The sequence below is a fragment of the Anser cygnoides genome, chromosome 2, assembly GCF_040182565.1.
Source record: "Anser cygnoides isolate HZ-2024a breed goose chromosome 2, Taihu_goose_T2T_genome, whole genome shotgun sequence".
Classification (NCBI taxonomy): Eukaryota; Metazoa; Chordata; class Aves; order Anseriformes; family Anatidae; genus Anser; species Anser cygnoides.
Window position 1 is genome coordinate 30,405,515 of NC_089874.1, and position 27,437 is coordinate 30,432,951.

Sequence of the window (27,437 nt, forward strand, 5' to 3'; positions counted from 1 at the left end):
TTACATGCTATATACTTTCTACTAAGGCACCTGCATGCACATGGACAGGGTTGTTGTGAGGGAATTTACCTTTCTGAAACATTAAGAAGTGAGCATTAGAACGAATAAACCCCAGTTTATTATGCTAGATCTTGATTCCTGATTCTCACCACTGGTTCTCCCACAGCTGGGCAATGTTCAGAGAACTTTTTCACAAACTGATCCTCTCCTACCCTCTTACATGACAGCTCATATTATTATCTCTCAGCTGAGACATCTGCAAGATATCGCTGGATTATTTTCCCATGTATTTTCACAAAACACATAAAAATTGTCTCTTAGACTGTTATTCAGCTACTGTATTTGGTGGACAGTAGTAATCTATCTGGAAAGATTACATAGGAAAAGCAGGGAGCAACACAGGCACGGAAACACAGCAACACAGCACAGTAACTTAAGAAACACGAGATGAAAAGTGGTGAACAACACAACAAGGGAAGAAGTCTTTCTGAATAAAATTGTATGAATTTACAATAAAGACCATTTGGACTTCTTGAATCAAGGTTTTTAACTGTAGTAATAAAGCAAACTGCAGCCCATGGTCAGCTTTCTACTGTAATTGCAAAAGAAGCTGACATCCAGTAGCTTGGTTTGGGTTTACACTAGTGAACTTTTACTGCTGACTATCTTCACGTGTCTTGGTCAGATAATAATGCACACTGTGCGTTTAATGCATATGATGGAACCCACATCTCCAGAACCGTGGCTCCGGCACAAAGGTAGGCAAGCTCTTCGACTTGGACCAGAGAATTAAAACCACAACTGTAACAAGACTCTTTTCTAAAGCCAGTATCACATATTTGCACAAAGGCCACACGCTGCTCTAATTTTTTTTTATTATTATTATTATTTTATTTTAACTTTGCTACTTCCTCAGAGTTAATCTGTTATGAAAAATTACTTCCCTTATTTATTTTTAAATAACGGGAGTACAGAGACTCCCACACCACAGCCCTGTGCGGAGAACTGGCTGGGTATTTCATCACAGCGCTGAGAGCCTGAACGTCTGCTAACAGGCAGTTTTCCAGCTCACTGGCACAGGCACAAGTGAAAGCAGCACATTCATTTTGTGCAATTTGCTTTACCTTCCCACATGGAGTTGGTGCATGTAAAAGGCTGTTAAGTACTAAATTATTCCTTATCAAATCACCATCATCTGGAGTCATGATCAACACTAATTAAATTACTTTCACTGAACACGGCTCCAGCCTGCTGCCTCGGCTGTGAGGTACATTTTATTTTGCTTACTGTACAGTCCTAGCAAGGTACAGGGCACAGTGCTAGGAGGCATCTGTGCTGTAGTTTTAATTAAAGTTTACCTCACCTTCCTCCCAGCTTTATAAGCTAGGGTAAAGTGTATCAAATCAAGTAGGTTAACGCCTTCATTTCATTTAGGGAAAGCATTATAGTCCAAAGTGATTTTATATTAGATCTTTATCTTAACTACGTCCAGAAAGATAATGTAGCTGTAAAATTTAAAGCCTTCCTCCGGCAGTCCCCTGACACAGTCACCATGCTAAGCTTTATCTGTAACTTTTAAGTGTATGTTCTACAGGAAGAAAGGAAAAAAGATAAATACTTTCTATGCTTGGGGGGGGCTTTCATGAAGGCTACTTGACCTTTGAAACCACATCTTAGTGTGGCTGAAGATGACAGACTTATTCCAACTAAAAAATTTCAAATATTTAGAACAGTTCCTCACATCATCACTGCCACCTCCACCCATTGCTCTTCATTTTAGTATGGCACTTATTTCATAGTGTACCTATTAAAAGAGTTTTTAAACACACATAGTTTTGCAAAGCTGGATTTTATATTATTTTTTCATTCACTTTTCATTTGATGAGAGCAAGGTTACTTATTTATATAATCTAATTTTAGTGCAGCATACCCAACTACCAACACATCCAAATTAAAAATATGACATTTCAAGCAACCAGCTCCTCACTACTTCATTCTTCCTGATGGCAAATTCATTTTACTTAACCCCAGAAATGAGTCTCAACCCTATTATGGCAACAGGCACTCTGCCTTAATAATGACCTTATTAAGAAGTGACCAAGGGCGAAGATTTCATCCCAAGTGATTACGTACAGATAACTACTTCCCAACTTGAAAGGCAAACAATCTTAGAACCTGTATTTAGATGGCCGGCTTCAAAACCTCATCTCAAGTACTGGGGAAAGTCAGGATTATCAGCATCAGAACGGGCTCAATGCGCAGACCCTGCCTGGAGATCCTCTGAAGCCAACACGCAGACATAAGGCAAGCAGAAGGACTGCTACCATCTGTAGCAAATTGATTACGCTATAATGCATTACTGTATGCATATTCTCTGTGTATAGATACATCTATGTAGCTTTGCAGAATAAGAGGGCTTGTATTTTATATCTAATATGGTGTTGCATAGTCTTACATTAGTATTCTGTGTTTTTAAGTGTTTTTATAGTAATCAATGACTATGTCACCATGTAATAAACTCACACAGAACATGCAGAAATATGGGCTGCTACCCCTCATTTTGAAGTGTTCCTCTCCTTTGAGTGGGGATTAGTCTGCCAACAGGTAACAATCACTTTGCTCATAACAAAACCCAGTTTAAGACCCAAATCAAGAAGAGTATTATTAAGAACTCTGAAATTAAAGAAGAAATCCTTTTGTCTTAGAGAAGACTGATTTGTATACTCCCTAGGCTGACAAACAGGAAATGTACCATCTCTGTACGGACAGAACTGAATCTCTTCTTTTGAGAAAGCCCCAGAAATGTACTGCATCAAATATATATGTAAAGTTTTCACATATTTTTCTATTCAAGAGATGATTATTCAAGACGAAGAAATCAAAAATATTTTAAATGAAATTGAGAGTCATTTCTCCTTTGAGCAAAAAGCTATTTTATAATTTCCAAATTTCAGATTCCTACCCACAGCACAATATAAAATTTGATTTTATTTTCTGAAGAACAGATTTAAACATATTTTTAAAGGGCATTAAATATTTCTGGTAATTCAATGATGTTGGTGAACAGCAGACAATCTTGACTCCACAGACCAAAAAGGACAAAAATGTCTTATTATCAACACTTGTAGCATTTACTACATGGTATTAAATCAACTAAGACCAGCAAACTCGCTTGTTAGTGAACTCCAATGACTCTTAAGTAATACTACTTTCATCTGCAATAAGTTTGAGGGCTTTGTGTGCCTGCAGAGAAAAGGATGCAACATGGAATTCACTCTAAGTCATGCCCTGGACATTTCTGCTGTGTGTTTCTGAATTGTTTTTCACTTTTATGCCCTCACACCACAGTCTAAACCCAACTTTGCAAATAAACTGATTCATTTTTTTTGATTGATTAAGACAAAACTGTTAATAGGCAATGTAAGTTTACAGAGCTTTCCTGAACACATTTGAATAGACAGGATTTGATTTTCACAAAAGCAAGACAAAACCAGACAAATTTCTGTGTGAATACCTCTACAGCTCCAGGTGCTGGACTAACTGAAGTGACCCAAGTTAGTACTCGGTAAAATTTCAAAAGCAAGAAGAGCAGGTCCCTGTACTGAAAAAGCCAATACTGTCACACTTTGAATCCATCTCCCGATGCACGCAGAAATGCAGCAGGCACTCCAGATACATCAGAGTCTCTCAAAGATTCTTTTCCAGTACATTTACCTCTGCCAAGCCCTCCCCTTCCCCCAGCACACAAAAATCCATTACTAAAGGGTCTAATCTCAGCTATCAGCACAGAGTGCCTTTTATGGAGCCATTAAACCATTTCTCTTGTTTACAGTGCCTGAAGAAAGATGTGAATTATGTCTGTGACAAAACAGGCGATAACATTTCTAAACTGCTATCAAAATGCAAACTGAAATACACTTAAGGACAGGGACCCTAATACGTGTTTTTGCAATTTTCCTCACTCGGTATAACTGAACAGCACTCACCTGATGATTCAAAGAAATTATTTATGCTATAAGCACAACAGGTAGACATTTTAATTAAAAAAGAAAAAAAGAAAAAAAGAAAATCTGTTTTCTATAAACCAGCATTTATTGAATGGTTCATTCAGGAGGATAAAGTGATGGTTACTTATTTGATAGCAATGACCCTAGGTGCTCTTATTAGCAGACATTTAAATAAATAAATAAATAAAGCCAAACATGACGTAGCTTCACCTGAGGTGTGCAACAATCTAATTCTGCAACAGTAACTTACCACTTAAACTGTACATTCAGTATAGGTGTTTAAGAATTTGATGCAATGAACTATGAAACTAAATACTTCCTATAAGACCTTCCATGTGGGAATGCCAGAATTTATACATATTTTCTGAAGACGTTTTAAAAATATTTATTTAACTTATGGAATAATTGCCTTCTGCATTCTGGAGATTATTTACTGAATATTTATTTCTACATCATTTTGATTTGAACTACACACCTCTGAAGACAGCTGCATTCTGAATTTCAAGAAACGTTGAATACATATCTGACTATAGACAAAAGGATGCCTAAACAGGGTGCTCTTCCATTTCATTCCAATATACATTAATATACAATTCCAATATACATTACATGTTGCTGGTAATCGGTGGGATGCAGAGGAGGAATTGGCTAAAGCAGGTGCTGGACCCAGCTGACCACTCCTTCGTACTCTGGAGGTTACTGCTGCTATAGCTGAATGTGGCATAGAGCCTAGCGTACTAAAATAAATGAAATAAAAACACCACACTGGGCAGATGCCAGGTGAGGAGAGTTTGGAGGACAGAAGGACAGTAAAGGGTGGTAACTGCATCATTCCAGTCAACCTGTTCCCAGTGATTTTGAATGATAGCCTACACATATAGATCACTGCAATAGCTGAAGACAGAAGTGACTGCAAACACAGATCAAGGCAAGATCTGCAATTGTTTTCACCCTATGCAACCTCTTGGCTAGACAATGGCAAAAAAAAAAAAATCTTTTGCTTCTGACCACTGAAACAGCTACAAAGATGAGCAAGACTTGAAGACTGTGGACTGTTTCAAAAGTGACTGAGCAGATTACATCTACACAGTCCACCAAGTTCTCCATCCATTTGATCTATCAAAGTCATTGTTATCAGATCTTAGCTGAGCTCCAGTCAACTGGATTTCATTTAGGTCCTGCTCTCTGCCAGATATTGGAAGAAGCTGGTGACAAATTGGATATCTGACACACAGATGTGTATCATCACTGTGGTTTCCGAGACTCTTCTGGAAGTTTATATAAAAACTGAACATACACAAAAAAACCTGAATTGTCAGGATCTCATGAACACAAGCTGCTAGAAAAGAGAAATCCCTAAGCAAACCTGTCAGATTTTTTTTTTTAAGAAGAAATATATGATTTTGATATGATGCTACTGCCCATCTTATAGTTGCATATACAAAATCAGAATTTACTGAAGACAGAGAATTTGTCCCTAAAGACAACTGGCCTCCATCTAGCCCCACTGCATGGGTGGGGTCCATCCACCTGGATCAGAGCATGCATCAGTGTTTGGGCATTTGTGTGTGTGCAAAGAGAGTCAATTGGAAGTAAACATAGTGAATGTGTATGAATGCCTCTGCAACAATACAATATGTACAGTCAAAATACATATAATACTGTAATAAAAGGCAGTAAGGTTTTTATTCTTTACATACATATACGCAACTATGAAGAATATGGGGAAGAGGCATGCAGAACAAGAATTAAAGGTGTAATAATTCACTCAAACTAGTCCTTTTGTATGTAAGGGCCTGGCTCTAAGTCAAATTTCTAAGGAAATCTGTGGATAGCCGGTCTCACTGTGAATGTTCTGCCATCCCTCACCTTGGTGCTCTTTCCCATAAAGTGGAACTTCATGACTGGGCAGTACTTGGCAAACCTATTAGATATGATTCCATCAATTCAGTCTTTGCCTTGGCTTCAGATCAGATCCTTCCAGCCCCTACCAGCTCAATAGATAGAAACAGCATGGGATCTCATTTTTTTGGAAGCTAGTTCTTAACGATGAGCCCAAGCACCAGCTTTCAAAGCCAACTGGCAAGAATAGAATACGTGGGCAAGATGGATCTATTTGAGAACCTTGTTTAACAAAAAGAAAATACCAGCTTTGAAGTAATCTGTCACCTTTACTGGAAAATATGCAACTACAAATGCACTTTAATAACAGTTAGAACTCACTCTGCAAAATGAAGCAAATTGCTTATTTTCTCTTCCAGCCTAAAGCATACAATACTGTGCATGTCAATTAACAGTCTACTTGAATACTGCATTGCCAGAATGCTGCATAATAGTATAGTCTTTAAAATCATCGGGGGGTGGGGAAGGATGGGGGGTTGAAGAATAAGAGACAGTCCAAAATTGGGGGATTTTGCTCTCAAAATCCCCATGGACTGTTCTCAGATAACATGGTATGAGAATAAAAAAATACTGATTCTGAATTTGAAATAGAAAAAAGCAGTAAGCAGGTGAAGATGAACTGCACTGAAAGCAGTAGAGTAGTACTGCAGAGTTTCAAGACGGAAAATAACTGCATATTTTCCTACAACTGATACTGGATAATTCTGGACCTTAAAGTCGGCAGTAATGCCCCTGCATTAACAAGGATTGTTTGCTATAATAATTTTCTCTTGCTTAGGAGTAGGGGGAAGGGTTTTATTTAGTTTTTTTTTTTTTTTTTTTTTTTTTTTTTTTTAATGCAAACCACAAAGCATTACATATTAAGGACTAAAAGACAAAAAAACAAGTATTGATGAAAATCAATTTTAAATTAATTGAATTACCTGTTCATCTCTAGACTATGTTAATTCTATATATCAACCATAATTATTCCTATCTTTACTATAATCTGGCATGACTATAAAGCATTTGAGAATAACATTAAAACCAAAAAGAAGGCATTTAGAGAACAGAGAGGGGTTCATTGTATCTACAGCATGTCGAAATTGTGGCAAGGTTGCATCAGTATCCATACTGCAGGTTTACAGTAGGGCATTTGTACATGGGAAAAAATGACCAGCAAAATTACAATTATAGAGCAGATGAATGCCACTTCCCTACAGCACAGTTTGCTTGACTCCTAAAAATGATGTTCCTGCCTCTTTTCAGCAAAGAAATTCTTCTAGACACTTCTTCAGAACTGGAAATAAATGTCATTCTTTAACTGAAACATGCTTTTCTAAAGCTCGTCTGGTAGGACTCTAAAAATTGGTGCCAATTCAGCTATTTCTGGGCAACGAACCTAGGACCCCCTCCCCCCCACACACACACACCCACACACACTGCCGCAGTGGATGAAGCCTTCTTGAGAGGTGGAAGGTGACTCCACCTGTGTGTGGAGTTGGGGATACAATATTAGTGGTTGTACCCATATAATTAGTAACTGGTTTAGTCCCCATTTTTAATAAAAAGATATCCCTTGTTTGCTTGTCAGCACAGTTGAAATTTCTGAAATATTCATTAGAGTTACCGAGGGTACCCCTGCAGCTTTCTGATGCTGGCAGTGCTGAAGGCACCACTGAGATAATTTGGATATTTGTAGCTACTTGGCTTCTCATTTAAGAGGGCCGTGCCCGTTGAAAACTAAAGTTGCAAGTATGTTCTGTGTATCAAAAAAATAAAAAGCCAACCCTTCCCACCTGGCTAGAGAAAGGGGAGGGGGAAAGGTTTCAGAAAACATCAATACAAGTTAACCTACTCCCCAAACCCAAAGAACAATTACAAGGCAAACTTTTCAACAGGCTGCTGGTAAACACTTTGTTAAGCCTTTTGGCCTAAACTGACACTTTATTTAGGCAGCTGCTAGCTGGCTGGACTGCCTCATGGGATTATAAAACTGCCCGTACTCCTCTACCTCCAAGCAAACGACTAATTTGACACAATTTTGCTTAGCTGACCCCCTCTCCTCATCCACCCCCAAAAGATTTCAGCTTCTAGTTAAGAATTGTCCAGAAGGTATTTTTATTCATTGGGAACTGCAGTCACTGACACAGTTTCTTAGCCTCCGAAATCGGCAATCTCACAGAAATGCTGTCAGGGGCACTGCTTAATACTGATTTACGTCCCCTTCATGCAATGTTCTCCTTTCCTTCCAGACATTTACCTGTCTGACTTCATGAAGCCTGCCACGCAGGCAGCCCAGGGGAAAGCACTGCCAGAAGGGTAGAGGCCCACACTGCCCCGAACCTGGACCTCCAGGGCAAAAGTTAACTTGCTGATAAATACCACAGACACTGGGTAACTCTAAGAATAAGGTAAGGAAATTTGCAGAACATGGGTAGGAGAGAAAGGGAGGATTAAGCTAGGAGGAGCAAACTGGCTTGCTTTAGTGTTTGAGGAGAGTAGGTGAGGCAGGAGGAAGAGATCTCCCTGCTCCCCTGCCCCCAAAACAAACAGAGGCTTAGGGCTCTCTGAAGGAGGAAGTAGTAACCTCATAAAAATTAAACCAACTGGGATCTAAAACCCATGGATAGCATAACATGATTACGAGGGAAAAAAATCTGAAGAATTTGTAATCCCCCTATACTGGACCTGGCAGCATCCAGGACCCCAGAGAGAAAGGGTTGTTCTTCATGTGCATTAGCTTGTGGTGTTACAGTCCTGGGAGGAGATCAGGAGCATTTGTTCCTACAGTTACTTATAATGTATGTGGCTCCAAAGGCTCCCAGGCACGGTGTAAGGGGAGGCGAAACCTCCTTGAAAGTCTTAATGTAAAATCAAGCCTGGGAGAAAACTTAAATTGTATTCCTACCTGGGAATTATCAATAAAGTTAAATGGGAAGAAAAGAAAGCTGGCCACTAAATCAGGGTCTGTGTGCTCTTCTGAGGACAGGAGTTCCATTTGCAGCAATTTCCAAAATTTAATTTAAATTGCAAGAGGTAATGGCTAAGTACTACATAACTTCCATTACTAAAATATCCAAGTGAGATAATATCCCAGCATTTTATACACACACAATTTTGACTTCAGGTAAATTAGCAATGTGGGGGTTTCAGGTCTGGATTTTAATAGGATGCACAGACAGAAATATGATGAAGAAAACTTTGGAAATTCTAACAAATATTTTTGGCAGATATAATACTAGGCTTTAAAATAAAGGGTTTTTTTTTTTTCGGTGTTCTGTTTCAAAGACATGAAATCTAGAAATTTAGGAAAGCATGTCGACAGCAGAAAACAAACAGGAACTGATTCTGATTCATTTCCCTCTTATACAACGGTTTCAAGTCACATCACTCTAGTTTGGGTTTTGGTTTTTGTTTTGCTTTGTTTTTTGTTTGTATGTTTTCACACATATTCATACAAAGAGCTAATAACCACCTACATGTGAGAAGGCAGCTGATCTTGTACCTGCAGCTGAACAAGAAGTGAAAGAAGCTGGATTTAATATCTGGTTCTGCCATTATTTGTTCATAACCTAAATATCTTTTTGGTGTTAGAAGGTTGCTTCTAGTTTTAAGTATCTCAGGCTTCTGAGCCTACCTTCAGAGGCTCATAATCAGTGTGTCAATTTGCTTCCCTGTAAAATAGGAATATCCTCATAATAAATGAACATCATAACAATAAATTATCCTTAAGGATAATCATGCCTGTCTGTCAGTTAGCTACTCAAGAGTATGTGAAAGCAAGAGGAGACAATAAATAATGGACTACACAGTTAGCTCTCTAGCATAAATAAAACAAGTAATTTAAAATATTATTTACAATTTGTTTTTATTTTAGCAAGTCTCAATGATAGGCATCAAAAGGAACAAAATTGCATTTCCAGCAAATGATTTTTAATTTTTTTCTGACTTTTACAGTAAGAACATGTATACATTCATAAAACAAGTATACACTAACGCAGGCTAGCTAATGGGATTTTTGTTTACTTTGTTGGAAGAATGAGACTGTCACCATTCCAAATGTATGTGTTTTTCATACTTCCATGCTAAATTTTCAAGAATACTCACCAGTAAAGCAACTCTAACAACCTTAACCTAAAACTGTTAAAAGTGAGGCTGAAATCTAAATCCTTAGTCTATTACCAAACTACAAAAAACACTGCAAAAACCTGCAATCTCCACTGCAAAAGGTGCAGGCCACTGAAATGAGTCAACAATAATACTCAGCTCACAAGTTTTTATCACTGATTCAACAGGGAAACAAAGAAGCCATTGTCAAAAGTGGTTACGTCTGGGAACAAAAAGTCAGGACTCAAATAAGTAGCCTGATATTTAAAGACTCTTAGCAAAGTGCTCTTTTTGAAGCTGGTGGAATTTTGACGACCTGCAGCCAGGCTCTGATTTTCAGCACAGACATTTAAGGCTTCTGCCACTTTAAGCATCCTTTCTGTAGGGGGGACTCACAATGGAATACACAGAACCATTACATACATTACACATATTTTCTGAAGCTCATCGTTCCTGATGTTGTGTGATTATTTTACACATGCATGCAACCAGTAAGACTGAAAACTACATGGTGTGTATATTTCTTATATACTGAACATATAGATACACAGAGTACACACTTTGAAAATGCACACTTGTATAAATCTGGCTCACAAATTCTACTCTCAAATACTTAAAACTTTTGTTCTTTTCTAAACATTGGCACTGTTTTGAAGTCCCTTATATTTCTATTTATGTTAGTGCTTTGGTTACGTGAAGTTTGCTTTACGGATGGGTTAATAAAAAAATATTGCACTCAGTTTCAGCAAGAAGACATTAGAGTATGAAAAAAAAAGGTTATCTTTTTCAAATATACATTAGAAGCAGAAAAGAAACAATATTTGAGCAAAGAGGATCAAATTAGTAAGACTGGGAATTGGTTTTGCACATGTAAATTTTCGAATGTCCTTGATGATGACTCATAACATATAAATTTAAAGACAACAACCTGGCCAGTCAGTAACCTTCCTATTCAGAGACTGCAGGACTTGGCAGTAAATGTCACTGCTAAAAAATATTTCACTACATTAACTTACTGGCAACCACATTTGCTGAATAAGTTCATAAACAGTCACAGGAGAAAAAGGGAACCAGAAATAAAGTTGCTAATCATTCACTCTTTTCTAACATGCATAATCCTCAGCTTACAGAACAAATAGATACATAAGAAAAAAGATATCACCAAGACAGTTCACTTCTCTTTTCACCTCAAATCAAGGTCAAACTATAATCCAGAAATGGGTAAGAGTAATGCATCAAAGACACGGAGATCAAGAAGAATAAGTAAAAGGAAAAGAAAAGAAACCTTCTCAGGCAAAAGACTGGAGCAGATGCCTTTAAAAAGGAATCCGTTTTCCATTTACAAGTTTAGACTAGTTTGGGTTTATTTCTGGAAAAAGCACTGACCGTTTCTAAAAACTTGAAAAGCTTAACTTGCCTACTTAGTACATTGAGTAGCTAGTCTAACAAATATCATAATTTATGCAGATTTAACAGCTTATAAAAGGTTCCACCCAAATTACTTCCCAGCACTGAAGTGCATAGGACCACAACAAAAGGACAGAGAACCTTAAGCAAGGGGCATATTTTCCTGTATGCTCACAGAGGCTAGCAAAATCGGTATTGCATGCCATGAATGTATCACAAACTGTCCAACGCTTAATGGATGTTTTGAGGACTGTCATTCTCTCCTCCCTTTTTTTCCTTCTACACCCTTTGAAAACTTCACGGCAGTCTGTGGGAGAGCCTGACTTCTGTCTTCTGTTGCTGACACAGCAAACAGTAGAAAAAAAAAGACAAAAACGATACAGCCTGTAAATATGTTTTACCTACGGAAACACAGAAAATAAACTGCAGCGGACTCAGCTTGCAGACTGCCTCTTTATTTTACACCATTCCAGAGCTCATAGATTTTCAAATCATTATTTAGGCTGCTCTTGGAATACAAAATACTTTTGCAAAAACACTGCGTGGAAAGAAGTTTAAAGAGAATAATGATTTTGTATCAAACAATCACGGAGACCCTTCAATCTGCCTTGTTTGGTTTTGATTTCTCTGTGAAAATACAGTAGAAAAAAAAATCTGCATACTTTGTTTAATACAACTGGAGCTGAACAGATGCTCTAATACATATACATGCTCCTGATGAAATTAACTAAACAACTATCTGTTTTAAAACAGAAATAACTGTCGTGTTAAGAAAATACTGCCGTGACTACAAGTTACAGCGTGAGGCTTGCCTGTATTTCCACAGATGGGATCTTCACAGAGTCCTTATGGGGATGGGAGGAGGGAAGGTTTCCTCAGAGAGGAAATGGAAGTTTTTTTCAAAACTAAAAATCCAACATTTTGAATAAAATATGTTTAATGTTTTTTGTTTTTATGTAAACAGACCTCAGGAAGTGATCTGACAGCCTTAAGAAATTACCATTTGAAAGAAAAAAGGTCTACATGCTTCATCTTTGATCTACGAGACAGATTTATCACAGGACAGGATGACTGAAGTTTATTCATTAGCTGATAACCTCCACATGCAACCCAAGCCTTTAATCTGCAATAAAACAGCAAATGAGGATGGGGCTCTGAGGAAAGAGCACCAAGTCAGCTTGGTCTAACAAGGACAGGCGGGTGGAAGGCCAGGGGAGGACAGGGTGACAAAAGTCCCACAACAACAACCCCATCCAGTTGCTTAGGATCCTCCATACATCAGCGCTGGAAACCATGGGGTTCACAGCCTGGCCCTGTGCTGTTAAACCACATTTACATAATATGGTTGCACTATCACAACTGGGACGCCCAGGGGTACCTCACAATTAGCAATAAAATTCCCATCACGGCATGCAGAGCACTCTGAAAGGAATGGCTTCAACTTTAAAAGTTTCAGAAAGGAAAAGCCACATGTTCAATGATGTCCTGTCATTTGTTTCACAGCGCTATTGCCACCACAGGTACTTGCACAATTTGTGACCTAGTGCCACTGCTACAATTCAGGAGAACCTAAATCCTTGTTCCTTCAAAGGTGAAAATGTAGCGCCAAAATACAGGTGGAAAATCATATAAACAGAAATTAATTTTTAAAATCAAGGCAAATCAACATTTTTTTTTCTGCCATTAAGGTCACAAATTAAAGGCCTTAGAGTCCACCACTTGCCTCTTGGTAAAACTTTTCCAAGAATTAAATCTTGCAATTATAGAACAGGTCACAACTCCAGCAGAATTAAATATTTCCAAAAATCCTCTAGAGGAAGGAGTAGGAAAAATAATCTATATTAGCATAAACCAATGCCCAGCAACAAACCACAAAATGAGCCCACAAAGTTCTCTGAAAGACACCAATTCCAAATCTATTTTGATTAAGGAAGGAAGGAAGGAAGGAAGGAAGGAAGGAAGGAAGGAAGGAAGGAAGGAAGGAAGGAAGGAAGGAAGGAAGGAAGGAAGGAAGGAAGGAAGGAAGGAAGGAAGGAAGGAAGGAAGGAAGGAAGGAAGGAAGGAAGGAAGGAAGGAAGGAAGGAAAGAAAGAAAGAAAGAAAGAAAGAAAAGAAAGAGAAAAAGAAAGAAAGAGAAAGCTAGCTAACGGCTGATAACAGTTTCAGTCCTGCTTTAAACAAAGGAAACAAGTGCTCAGGAACACAATGAAAGAAGCCAGGCTATCTAAGGGAACCTTGAAGGGAGATAGGTGGTCAGCATCGACTCCTCAGTCTGACCTCTCCAGCTCTTACAACAGCAATTGCATTGGACTCTTTGTAAAATGCTTTTGAGATCTCTAGATAAGTGATCATTAAGAAAGCTGTATACCTCACAGCAGAGTGATACATGCATTTCTGCACCTACTTCAAACTAAGAAACAAAGACGTTAAGCAACATGCCCAAGGTCATGCAAAGCTAAGGGCAAACTTAACAGAGCCCTGACTCTCACAGCCCTTTAAGAAGAATCTGTTAGTTGGGCATACTCTAAAACAAATAAATAAATGTATCTGTATTTAACAATGTCTGACCTATGAAAGGAAGTAGTTTTAAAGTTGAGTGGCAAGAAACAAAGCACAGCTGCAGCAGAAAGCCCTACGAGGCAATAGCTGAGTATCAAGAACTAGCACCACCCTGTAGGATATTTGTCAGACTGTCTCCTGCAGTGCCATGCTTGCAGAAAGACACTTAAAGAAAAGGTGATTCCAGCCATGTAGTCTCTAAAGAAAAATACCCCAACAGCAGAAATGAAAAAAAAAAAGAAAAGAAAGAAAGAAAATTAAAAAAAAAAAACGAAAAGCACACTGGGTGTGTGCAACTTGCCACACAGAAAACCAAAACACTACCAACTGCGATTTCTAGGACATTGTGCACTACCAAGATATGACTACCAGCTGCCTATGCACTGAATCATCATGTTAAAAATGCTGACATTTTTTCAGTCCACTATTTTTTTTTCTAGAAGCTGCAAAATTAAACCATTCTACAGCACAAACAAAAACAAACTCAGTAAACAGATCTCCTTTTGACTTTGGTAGGCCCATCAGAACTTACATTATTCTGGTATTTTCTACTTCGTTTTAATAGCATATTTCTCCTCCAAAATATGTAAAAATAAGTGAAAATTAAGCTCCGCCAACTGTTCACACCAGCTCTTGTTATACTGAGGCAAATAGGAAATGCTCTTCAGGTTGTAAAATTCACTTTTGAAATTTAAGTCACAGAAAGTGAAAGAAAATAAAACAAACAGAACATTTTTCTCTTGATGGTGCAAAAAAGCTGTGCATGATCTTATATGCTGCAAACATGTAAATAAATATTAAAGCTTTTCCTCATTTAAACTGCATTTGGAACATCCTAAGCCATTAGTTAAAATGACAGAAGAATACAGCTACCTGAAGCCTTTGTAAAGAATCTCTCTTTAACAGGCTTTTAAAGATTGCAAGCTAGAGCATCTAAAAAGCACATCCCTGAATAATTTAAGGCTCCTGGCATCTACATTGAAAGAGCTCTTTTGCTAAACCTGGAGGAAAAAAAAAAAAAAAGAGAGAGAGAGAAAGAGAGAGAAAGAATAAAGGTCTTGAAAAATCGGCAACAAATTCACTGCTAAAAAATATTATTCCTATCTTAAAGTTTAATCAGACATGGAGGAGCAGGGATTTTACAGCCAGCCCTTCTCATTTACTGTCAACAGATGTGGTCTAACATTAACATTAACGCTTACCCCTTGGCAGTGTTAAGTTAAGACCGTGATGGCCAGGGAAACAATACAGGCACAAAATGAAAGAGCAGGAAGGACACCGGTCAAGAACACGAAGCACAGCACAAATCCTCATGAGCATAAATTCAATAATAAATAGTGGAAAGCAAGATTTTATCCAGAATTTTAAATGGGTAACCAATGTTTTAGGGCAAAAGAAGAAGGAAAAAAAAAAAAAAAAAAAAGAACTCTAGAAGAACGGACCAATGTAAATACAAATTATTTTAAAATAGCGAAACATGATTATGCTATTAAGACAACAGGCAATCTGGTTTGGTGCAGGGTAATCCCCGTTTATAACCAATAGCACCAAGGTCAAATTACAAATCATTGCACTGTTGACAATACCAAGTTTTCTCTGCCAACTACATCCTTTAGACATCAGCAAATCCTACCTACTTCCTCCATCCAAAACCATCCAAACAATAGGAGCAAGCAATCTTCACCTCAACAGCTATTAACTTCGAGCAAACTGAACAATTTATTCATTTTTACTCCCAGATTGGAAAGTCCTTGCTGTTCTATGGTATCTGAAAACCTTGCCACTGATTACAGCCAGTTCAAGATCTGGCTCCTCCTCAGTATATGAAAATGGACTGGCAACAATAGGAAACTTTATCTGAGGAAGTTAACACAGGTTATCCTTCTTGACATGTAAATAGAGACTTTATAAGGCCAGAAAAACAGCTTAACTAAGAATTCAGAAAAAAGTGTCCCATACAGAACAGTGGTTAAAAAAAAACATAAATCAAAAAACTGTTTTTCTTGGAGAAACAGTCTTTGCGTTTTTGCTTTATGCCACTTTTCACATAATTGCTGGAAGAAGAGACATTTGTAAGTCGCTTAAAACATAGCAAACAGGTCAGTTGCTACATGAAGTACAGAAACAGATTCAAGAGACGGGCAAAACCATCCTGCTTAGTACAGAATGATTCCTTGCTCTTTTTTTGTGGAATTTGTATATCTTTCAAGAATAGACATGAAAGGAAAGAGTAAGAAAATTACACTATTTAATATGCAATTTCCATAATTTTTCCTGCATAATTGCAAGATGAAAACATCTTGTGATGCATTTTTCTCCCACAGAACTTACAAAGTTCAGTTGCTGCAAAAAGCAGAAGGTTAAGAGAAACTAAATGGTGATTTGTTTTTCAAATTTCAGCAGAACAGACTGGTTGTTATCTACTCTTCATTCTTCTCACTCTGAGCTAAACTACAAAACTGTTCTTTGTAGTATGTATTCAAGGTTAAAAAAAAAAAGTATAATAAAAAAGTAATACAAGATGGACAAGATGGGGCTTTGGACACTGAAAAAAAAATAAAGGTTTAGAAGTGTAGACATGTCTAAGATTTCTCTGGGAGGAAGGACCTTTTCCCAAAAGGCACACTGGAATAACAAAATAAATTCAACTTTAAAGAGGCAAAATGAAGTTTAAAGCATTAAGGGGAAGCTTTACTAGCTAGATCCTTAACTGGTAGGAATATATATAATTCCAGCAATGTCAATAATATGACATGAAGTTATGCTAACTGTTGATCTCACTCATAGTACCTAGAGCCCACACCTAACTATAAATACATGTATTATGTTTGCTTTTTAAAAACTGGTTGAAGCTTAATAGGAACTCATAATTGAAATATTCATGGTCCCAAGTTAGCTTTGAAGTTAAATCCCTAAGTGGATAAAGTGGACTGTATATCTAATCTAAACTAAATGTTTCCCTTAGTTACTAATACAAGTGCAGTTTCATTAGTTAAAATCATTATTACAGAAAAGAAATGAAAAACCTATGGCACTTTAAGGGGCATTTAATCCTGCTCAGTGCCAGGACACAGCACATGTTCTTGGCAGCATCACCTGTTCTGCTGCCTTCCACATCTTTGCTTCCGGATTTGACTACCCTGGTTCTAACTACGCAAGAAGGTTTTAAACAGAGTTTCCCAGAACTGCCACTGTTACGCTGTTTCTTACAACTTCTTTCAAATGTTGCAAGTTTCAATTTAAGACCACAAACCTACCTCAGTTTTAAAGCCCATTTTTCAAGGAATGAAGCTAGAAATAAAATATAACTAAGATTATACCTGGGCTGTAGCTGTTTCAGAGGAGCACCTACTTTTCTTTACATAGTCTGCAAATCACATTAACCCATCTCCTTTATCTGTACATGGCACCATAAATGAGCTTTTTTTCAGAAAATTTAAACGAGGCTGGAGAAATAAAGCGCACCAAAAATGCATGGTTTGCTTCCCTCTGGACCAGAAAATGACTGTGACCTTCACTGGTTTAATACTTGCGTCCTTCACCATTTGGGGCCTAAATGAGTGTATTAGTCACTGAACCTACATAGGTGCACTTTTTGCAATGAAAACTCACCCATCCTCTCCCAAAAGAAAGAGGGAAAGAGCGAGAGAGAAAGAGAGAGAGAGAGAGAGAGAGAGAAGGAGAAAGAGAGAGAGAGGAGAAAAAGAGAAAAGAGAAAGAAAAAGAAAGAAAGAAAGAAAGAGAGAGAGAGAGAAAGAGAGAGAGAGAGAGAAGAGAGAGAGAGAGAGAGAAAGAGAGAGAGAGAGAGAGAGAGAAAGAGAGAGAAAGAGAGAGAAAGAGAGAGAAAGAGAGAGAAAGAGAGAGAAAGAGAGAGAAAGAGAGAGAAAGAGAGAGAGAGAAGAGAGAGAAAGAGAGAGAAAGAGAGAGAAAGAGAGAGAAAGAGAGAGAAAGAGAGAGAAAGAGAGAGAAAGAGAGAGAAAGAGAGAGAAAGAGAGAGAAAGAGAGAGAAAGAGAGAGAAAGAGAGAGAAAGAGAGAGAAAGAGAGAGAAAGAGAGAGAAAGAGAGAGAAAGAGAGAGAGAGAGAGAGAGAGAGAGAGAGAGAGAGAGAGAGAGAGAGAAGGAAAGGGGAAAGGAGGAAAGGGGAAAGGAGGAAAGGGGAAAGGAGGAAAGGAGGAAAGGAGGAAAGGAGGAAAGGAGGAAAGGAGGAAAGGAGGAAAGGAGGAAAAAGGGAAAGACAAGCCAAGTGTTCCTGTCAGATTCTTGCCAGTAACAGGGTTAACACTGTTCAGACTTACAGATTATATATAGTAAGTAATTATAATACAGTTTGAAGGCAGGTTTGGATCCTAGAGAAAACAGTCACAACCGCGGCACTTTTGCAACAGTAATTTCCCCATGGCTTTGGTTATGTTCGTCTCCATTCCTGTTTCACAGAGCCCACAGCTACATACATTATATACAAGTGTATGTCTGAAACTCCGTAACCTTTGCCAGAGTAACTCTCCAGGAAGCTCTCCTGACCTTTACTTAAGATAAAGAAAGCAACTGAAATGAAGAAATAAATGTTCCTTTGATAATACTGTGTAAGCTGTGGCTAAGGAACTTTGAAATACAACAGCATTAATGAAATAGCTATATTAGGAGAATTTCTTTATCACCAAAAGCAGTGACAAGCTTCAATGGGGCTTTTCATTCACAGTTCACAAATTATTTTCCAAGAATCATTGACTTGTTGTGTAACAATAATTGTGGGTTAATAGAAACCCTAACTGTACTTTGTACTCTTACACAAAGGATGTATGCTTGGACACAGCTCCATATGTAGAATAAAGTATTTAATTTTCAATGTATAGAACAGTTTCAGCTTTCATATTATATTAAAAAAAAAAAAAAATCTGTGAAGGTGAAGGTGAAAAAAAAAAAAAAAACTGTTACAAAGGATAACTCTAAAAGTGACCGTGCTTGCTGGTTGATATATGTACAGAAACTTGTAGAGAAAAACAAAAACTAAATTGTTGCTGTTTAGGTATACTATCAGCATTCCAGGGAAGATGTTTTTTTTTTTCTTTTTCTCCACGAAATGTTGTCACATATGCTCCAAATATTCTTAAAACTGTTTCTAAATAACTGGAAAAATCCTCTACGATACCTATATGAAAACTCAACAACTCTGAACTTGTTTTTTAGGAGTTAAAGACTATTGTAATGCATTTTTTTCTGATCTCTCACATTTTAATCCCAACATATCAGTACATGACTGTCTTTAACAGCTATCTGGTTTAGTGAACTGCAGTAATTCACTCTGATAGGATAAATTATTTAAGTTATTTAGCAAAACGGAAAAGCTACCATGCACTCTGCTGCAATCAGCAGACACTGTTTAGAAAAGACCTGATGATGGAGAGAAGACTTGCCATGAGGAAGAAGGATGCGTGAAGAAGCTGCAAGAAGTCTGTGACTTGGTCACACAGCATCTTTCATGCCATATCTTTAAAATGCCCTTGAAACCACCTACAACCACATACCAGCATGTACAGTATTCTGTTTACCAGAATGAGTAGCAGTTTAGCAGGTATGGGCAAGATTTGAGGGACACAGGTTAACAAAATAACTCTGGAGACACGTTAGTAAAATAGCAAACAACACAAAGCATCCAACTTAATACAACTCCTGCTTTCTTGCTTTACTTCAAAGTAAAACTGTGTTTTGAGTAACAAAATGTCACATGCTAGAATTACTTAAAAATGCTCCAGCAGTGTCTGTACTTGATTATGTGCAGACGTTTATTTATGTATTGGTACACAAAACCTATTGAGCAGCCCAATTTCTGCCCGGTACAGTTGTCTCCTACATCCCTAACACCTGACTTGGGCCAACATCCACCTCCTCATACCCCAGGGACAGAGAAAGCCCCTCTGCCTCCAGGCAGGACTTTTCCCTTGCTTCCCCGGGGTTGGAAATGACAGTAGCTGGCCCCCGCTAAAGGTTATACCTTCAGGCCAAAGAGCCATTTTTGGCTGCACATCAAATCACCGCTTGCTTTATCTATTCCTTACACTGATGTCACTGCCCAGCAAAAGGCACCATCACATGATTACAGATGACACAATAAATAACAAAGAGCCAAATATAAATATACAAGTACATATTTTTAAGAAAGCAATGATTCATACTATACTTACAACTTTCAGCCTGATAGTCTGGCACAAACTGCTCGTCATTGTCAGGTACCTGAGCTGAAGAAAGGAAAACAAAAACAAACAACAAACAAACAAACAAACAAAAACAAAACAAAACAAAAAAAAAAAAACGAGGAAAGAATTAAAAGAAGCCATTAAAGCATAAATAAAGACTCTTGTGCTTAATTTGAAGCGCTGCCAAGTTTAAAACTAGGGTTTTCATTTCTCTCATTGTTGGGCATAAAAATCAGGCAAAGCGAACCATGTCGCTATTGGACAACCCCTGGGGTGAAGCTGTGTGGTGCAGCACCAGCCCCGAGCTGCCCCGGCACAGAGCGATAGGGGTAGGAGGACCTGAAGGCTGCCTCTGGCACCCACCCTGCCTCACCGCTCGCACCAGGGTCTGCACCTGCCATACCAGCACTGAAAACCAGCAGTGCTCATTTGCAAAACATTTGCACAGAAAGTCTGAGTAACAACAAATCTTAGCATTTAACACCTATGCATCTTTAACCCCAAGCCACCGCATCTTCGGCATACTTAAAATCAATTCCAGTTTTTCGTGGCAGTCAGCCAACACAGTAGGGTTCTTTTTGTTATTATTTTAAATACTCAAAAACAACTATTTTACCAGACCACAGAATTGCTGGTTCATTAACAACATTTCAGACATAAAAAAAAAATTAAAAAAAAATAATAAAATTATTTAAACAAGAATCATTATTAACATCCATTCGACTTCTGCAAGATCATCTTCACTCTTAAGAAACTTTCATCAGAAATGTGAGCTACAAAATACAATCACAGTCTGCTGATAACACAATTTTGCTTCTGTGGTACTACAGTTCCTTTTCTTTGTGTACCTAGGACATTAACCGTACTGTCTTGAAAACTCATTTGAACCATTTAAGCTGAAAAACCACTGAACGTATGTTACAGGTGAGTACATTTGAATACCGGCAGAACATTACTCTAAGAAGCGGCATCCTCAGAGCACGACTGGTTCTGGCTACATCCTACGGGAGATTCAGCTTACCACATCTGAACTTTGTCATCTTTTGCTCAACATATGCTAACTACAATCATCACAGCACAGCTTCATAAAAGTATCTGTTTGAAAATATTTTAATTTACACAGTTCTTGTCTAAAGACAAGCAAATAATTCATATGATCTTAATTAAAAGTAAGCATCTGCCATGATCCGGTTACCCAACAAAATTCAAGAGGTAAATACTAGTTATATAATCATTTATTGAAACACTGACTACCAAAACATGAAATACGGTAAATGATAAAATATAACTTTAATGCCCTTCAGAACACTTTCTAGTTTAAGACACATATCTTCTCCCTCATATATGTACAATTGACACTAGTTTTAGCAGAATATATATGAATTAAAAATATAGATTTAATTATAATTACTCACAATTATTTTGAATGTGCACTACAGTACTCTTCGTGGCCCAGATCTCCACTCCTTACTCAGGAAATATTTTTAATGACTTAACTGGAAGGTTTGTTCCTGAGTAAAGAGCTCAGAATCAGGCTCATCATACCAAAAAATTATTTGCTCTCGGTTTTAAAACAAATGTTTAAAGTCCTAGTGTCTTAATTGCAGCAAATACCTCTAAAGAACAAATGACCTTGGGAACTCTGCAAACACAGATTTTAAAGGAAGTGAGAGTAAGGTAAATACATGAAGGGTAATTAATATTACTCTGAAAAAAAAATACATAGCTGTTGTTGTTTTGTTATTTTTTTTTCAAAAAACATTACAGAGACTCTTAGAAGCCAGCGTCTCTGAGGATGTTAACTCTTCAAAGTTTGAATCTGTGTAAAACATGCATTTTACCAAACCAAATACTCCCAGTATTTTTGATGCCTTAAATTTCTCTTTCCTCCAGAGAAACCACAGGAGTCCTACCAGAAATGAACTCAGGTATACAACATGAGCCCATATATTAACACTCTGTAATTTCTGACATTTGATGTAATTCGCTACATTCAAATGTTATGCATTTTCCTAACAAAAATGCCAACTATTTGACTGCCACTGAAGAATCCAATCATGAAAACAAGGTTTTCTACTTAAAAACCAATTCCTATGGTTTTTATACATTCCTGATTGTTTTTGAAAGGTTTGTACTCTAAACATTCAGAGTTTAAAGTAATTCTATCAAGTAATTTCTTGTTTACAGAAGACACATCCCACACATTGTTCTTAAGCCAGCTATCATTTTCGAATGCAGCAAGGAGGTTAGTATGACTCTAATGTTTTTTTTAATACACATATGAGCATATATATATATATATGTTAATTGGTGAAGCTGGGATATTTGAAAAAGGCTAAAGAAAACAAAACAAAAAAATCCCTCCTGTTGAAATCAGAAGGCTACGTTTAGTGATTATAGAACTAGAACAGCAATCTTATATAAGTTTCTAGAGCATATTCTGTGCGTCGGACTGCTTCACCAGTGCTTTATTCTGGCTTTAGCAGTTTAACGTGACTTACTTCAAGTAAATCTGGTACTTACTATTTCAGTAAATGAAGTCAGTTTTTTTCCCAGTGAAAGAGTAAGAAAACATAAAATACAGCTGGTTGAATCTTCACACAAAACCAGTCTATTACTTTAGAGACACTGGCATTACCCCTGATGTGGTCTGGAGTAAACAAGAAAGATACACTTCATTCATGGATCCCAAAAATTTATGAAGACATATTTAATAGAAATCAAGGTGCATCAGAACTGTAGAAACAGATGGAGACTGTGCTGTCAAAATGTATTTTAAATACAATACTGACATAGCCTTAAAAGCCTCTGTAGGACAAGGAATACAGCAAGCTAGGAAGTGTTTAAAACCCTGCCAAATATAAACAAAACAAAGAATAACATCCAAAGTGTTCAACCCAGGAACATACATTTCCTACTGGAATCTATTTTTAATAGCATCAGTACCTTACAAATAAGCACACAAGCCTATAAAAAGAAATTAAAAGGACCCACTAACTGTTGGAGATGAGAACGTAAATTATTCCTTCATTTAATCTGTTTTTTGTTTGTTTGTTTGTTTAAACTAGCAGAATTGCAACTTACACATGATTATATTGCAGAAATGCAAGCGACCATCAACCCAATACATATACTTCTTCCGACAGCATCTTGCTGTGAGAAGGCGAACGGTCTGGATACATCATCCCATTACTCAAAGGGAAGAGCGCTTTTATACCCTGAGTTTGGATAATTACAGGCAGCCTTTGCAGCAAATTAAAAGGACAGGTAAAGACACTTTAACCTGAATGTCTGAAAGGAAAACATAACTTGCAGTGTTGCAACTGTCTGCACATTTGTATAGGTATGTCATTCACTTCCTCTTTTCTTTTATTCACAAATATTGCAATTCAGCAAGGCTGCCATAAAATCTTCATTGGTCTTCTGTTAACATACGCAAGACAGGACACAATGCATAAATCACCAAAACTTTTGTTTTTTTCTACTTTGCCTTTCAGAGGAAAATTGAAAAAGATACCTGAAATGATCATCTAACTGAGTGAGACTATTTCCCTGAGCTACTTAATTATAGGGGTTTGAGAAGGGAAGTATATACCAAAAGGCTAATAAAAGCTTTTGAAGGATATTAAGCATGTGGCTTTTACTGCTAATAGCAGAAGCAGCTACATCAGTTCGTTCTGCATTCATAGCCATCAAGTCTCAGACTCCTGAAGTAGACAACATCTGCAGCACAAACTATCCAGCTCAGTCTAGATTATTACCAAAAGTTTTCTTTTTCCTCTGATTATAGCTATAACGTCTCAAGAGGATTTGAGAAGTGCACAAAGATGTTAATGATGATCTCGAGGACATTATCAGTTTAGATTTTACAGTTTCACTACCTACTCAGTTAAAACCAGTTTGCCAAAAGCAAACATGTACAGCACAAAAATACGTAATACTTGTTTGTAGTTTTCAGAGCTTTAAAAACCTTTAAAAAGCTGAACTGACAGCACATTTTACAAGGAAAACAATCCGGAAAAAGAAAAAAAAAAGTTTTAACCTAGAGCCGGTTAGCTTGCTTTTCCTGCAAGTAAACAAAAATAAAAAGCCTCTATTAACAAGCATCCAGGACAAGAGGAGTTAATATTTAATTAAAACCAGCTCTATCCACTGTAACAATGACCTGGAGCCAAACAAGGCAGAAGATGTATGAGTCATTCTTTCTGCCAGTGAATGAGACAGCTGATCTCCGAAGCAATTCCTCAAGACAAGCAGTCAGAACTGGAGCTCTGCCTCCATTCACAAAAACACAGTCCAGCATGAACCATGTGGCCCCAACCACAAGCTTTTCATGTCACACCCTTCCAGAAAGCTACAGCAAAGTAAACTTGAACTTTAGGCATAAACACACTGATTTCACTGCTTTGTCTCAAGATGTAGTGCAGACCTGCTGAGGAACATATTTAATAAATGAAAAGTTAAGCGAGCTATAAAGGGCTTAAATTTAACTCTTCCTTCTCCCAATTACAAACTGCTTCCAAAAGCAAAACTACACTCCAGGGAAAGGTGTTCCTGTTAAAAACCAGCAACTTTCCAGAAAAACAAGGAGCTGCAAACCTCCTTGCTTCACTTAAAACTTTATTTTGGGTATCATGACACTTCCTCTGGTGCTGTGTTCTCTGACCTCAAGCTACACTTTTAGAGCCAAGAGACATTTGTTTTAAAATATCAGTGATTTATTCAAAGTGCCAAAAGAAATTGAAATTGACAGGAAATTATACATGGCCAGTACTGTTTTGGCTGGAGCTAAAATAAGACTTCAGGCCTCAGAAGTAATGAGTCTATTGAGTTTTCTTTGATTCATTGTCAGTGCTGAATATCTGAAAGATTGTATACATTTTAAGTATTCCTGAAAGCTGGAGAGGGGGGGTAGGGAGTTGCTTTTTTTTTTCTCCCTTTTTTTTTTTTTGGCTTTTTTTTTTTTTGTCTCCAGAGGAACAACTGTTTCTAACAAAGGAGCATTCAGAAGGCAACACAGTGACAAATTTCAAGATGGTTAAAAAAAATTATTTCCCATAAGCACTGGATTTGCTGTCAAAACAACACCAAGCCCTTTTTACATAAGTGAGATGCTCTGACTAATAAACTTAAATGCAGTTCAAAACTAGCTCCAGATCTCAAAATTCTTCCTTATGTGAATAATCCCTAGGAATATGAAGATGGGTTTGCAGAATCTGCTCTTCATTTGGTGCTATACTAAAAATGAGAAAAAAATTAGCTTAGAGGGAACACTTGCATTTAACATTTTGCTACATCCCTCATAGTTCGCAAACCCCACTATGCCTTTGAAAATTATTATTTTGAATAAAAGGAATTTACTTTTCCAGCAAACAAGGAAAACATTAAAAAGTTTATTATCATACAAACTTTCAAACTTGTAGATTTCTGGTGGTTTTATTTGTTTTGGATTTCTTTTTAAAAGAAAACACACACACACCCTTCCCATTTTGCCTAATCTAACTTTTCTCCATTTTTTTTTCTGCACAAATACTTAAGATCAAGAGTTATGAGTATTTGAAAGCCGAATCTGTCAGACTACTAGAATCCAAAAAAAAAAAAAAAAAAAAAAAAAAGCAGCTATTCTTTGTATTACAAAAGCCAAAATGAAAATCTTTTCACTGCTTTTTACAGTATGCCCAGAGCTCGGCTATGAAGGTATTAAGGCATCCTTTCTCAACTATTTTTGCTCCTAGGAAAACATGGATAGTTGCTGAATATGGCTACATAGCATTTGCCTTACACTGGCTCAATTTTACAACTTTTTGGCAGGAGAAAACTAGTTAGTCACAGTAAGCTGCTACACATCTTCACTGATTTAAATGAAACCACTTTAACTAGAGATGTATTTGAAGACGTCTTTTATTGAAAATGCTCCTTTATGACTAGTTTCTAGTTCTTTTTCATACCTCCTCATCCTCCTCATTTAAGGAATAAACTGGAAGTCAACACTAGACTAGGCATCACCACAACACTGGTGCATCCTTTACCACAGAAGACTAGACGGCAGAAACTTATCTCCTAAAGTTCACCTAAAATGTGGGTATTAATTATTTATATTAATTATATTTAAAGTTATTTTCAGTTATCAAAGACTGTTTTTTAGATCCTGGTAGCTGGTAGTAGCCATCCACTTAATCTAGCTAAGCTATGGTAGAGGCATGAACCCATTACCTGTAGCTATTATTTCAAACATCTTACTGTTCATTTAAGTCTTTTGTATTTTTTCAAGTCACCCAAAGAACATAATATTTTATTTTTTCGGTTTATTACCAGCTGTAGAGCAGATTATCTACCTCTCTAAGAAGCAGATCCAGTCCACAAATTAACTATTTGTCTTCGCTTGGGATGCTTTTTACATATCTTTAACAGAGTGTAAGAGGAATTTGTATCTGAAAGAGTAATTTTTAATAAAAAATCTGTTTCTTGGTTAATCTATTATTCTCCCAAACTCAAACACTTTCACCACGCAAGGGAGGCTCTCGCTCACTAAGAATTTGTTTTCTCTCTTCTTTTTGTTACGGAATAAAAAGTAACAGCTACCATGATGAGATAACGTTAGATTAATATTTGAACCAATTTTTTCAAGTCACTGAACAATCGTTATCTGCCAAAACCAATCTAATTCCAAATATACGGAATCAATAAAGTCATTTTATAATTTTATCATGACAAAATGTTGCCATCAAGTTATTTAAATATAAAACTAAAGATAATATCTGAATAATATTTGCCTTGGATAGCAATAAGTAATTTTAACTATTTCCTTTCAAGTTTGAAGGATGAAGCAATTATTAAAGGCTTCCCACTTTCAATTTCTGGCCTCAGGAAACAGTTATAATCTATATTCTGTCCTGCATAACAAGTGACAAGAGTTAAACTTATTTAAAACAAGTTTTACATCAAAATAATTTAATTCTTTCTTGTACATTTAATACTACACAGAGTAAAAAGCAAAAGTCATTTCCATAAAAATCTACTGTGCAGCTAGCAGAACACATTTGTAAGTTTTCTGCAAGTAGCATATAGCTTGTTAATTATGGAGTAATAAAATATTTAAGAGATTACTAAATTGTTTACATTTTTGATTAATTCTTTTATACGTTTGAACCTTCACCATTTTCAGTAGGAAAAGAACACATTTCTTTTGTGTTTTCTTGTTTGCCACCAACTTTTCACAGGTGACATTAAGTGTAAATGATCTCCAGGCTAAAATATGTGATGTAGTATGGATAGCTTCA

The 27,437-nt window shown here is 37.0% G+C and overlaps 1 protein-coding gene across 7 annotated transcripts in view; it reads right to left on the reverse strand.

Moving 5' to 3' along the window:
- The window catches only part of ETV1 (ETS variant transcription factor 1), a 67,749-nt gene that overhangs the window by 34,034 nt on the left and 6,278 nt on the right, over positions 1 to 27,437 (reverse strand). For 6 of the 7 annotated variants that reach the window (XM_013183474.3, XM_013183472.3, XM_013183473.3 and 3 more), the window contains one exon: positions 20,146 to 20,199. The exons of the other annotated variant lie outside the window; for it this stretch is intronic. In XM_013183474.3, the coding sequence (XP_013038928.1) occupies positions 20,146 to 20,199 (54 nt within the window). The remainder of the gene's footprint in view (positions 1 to 20,145; positions 20,200 to 27,437) is intronic. 7 annotated transcript variants of the gene reach the window in all.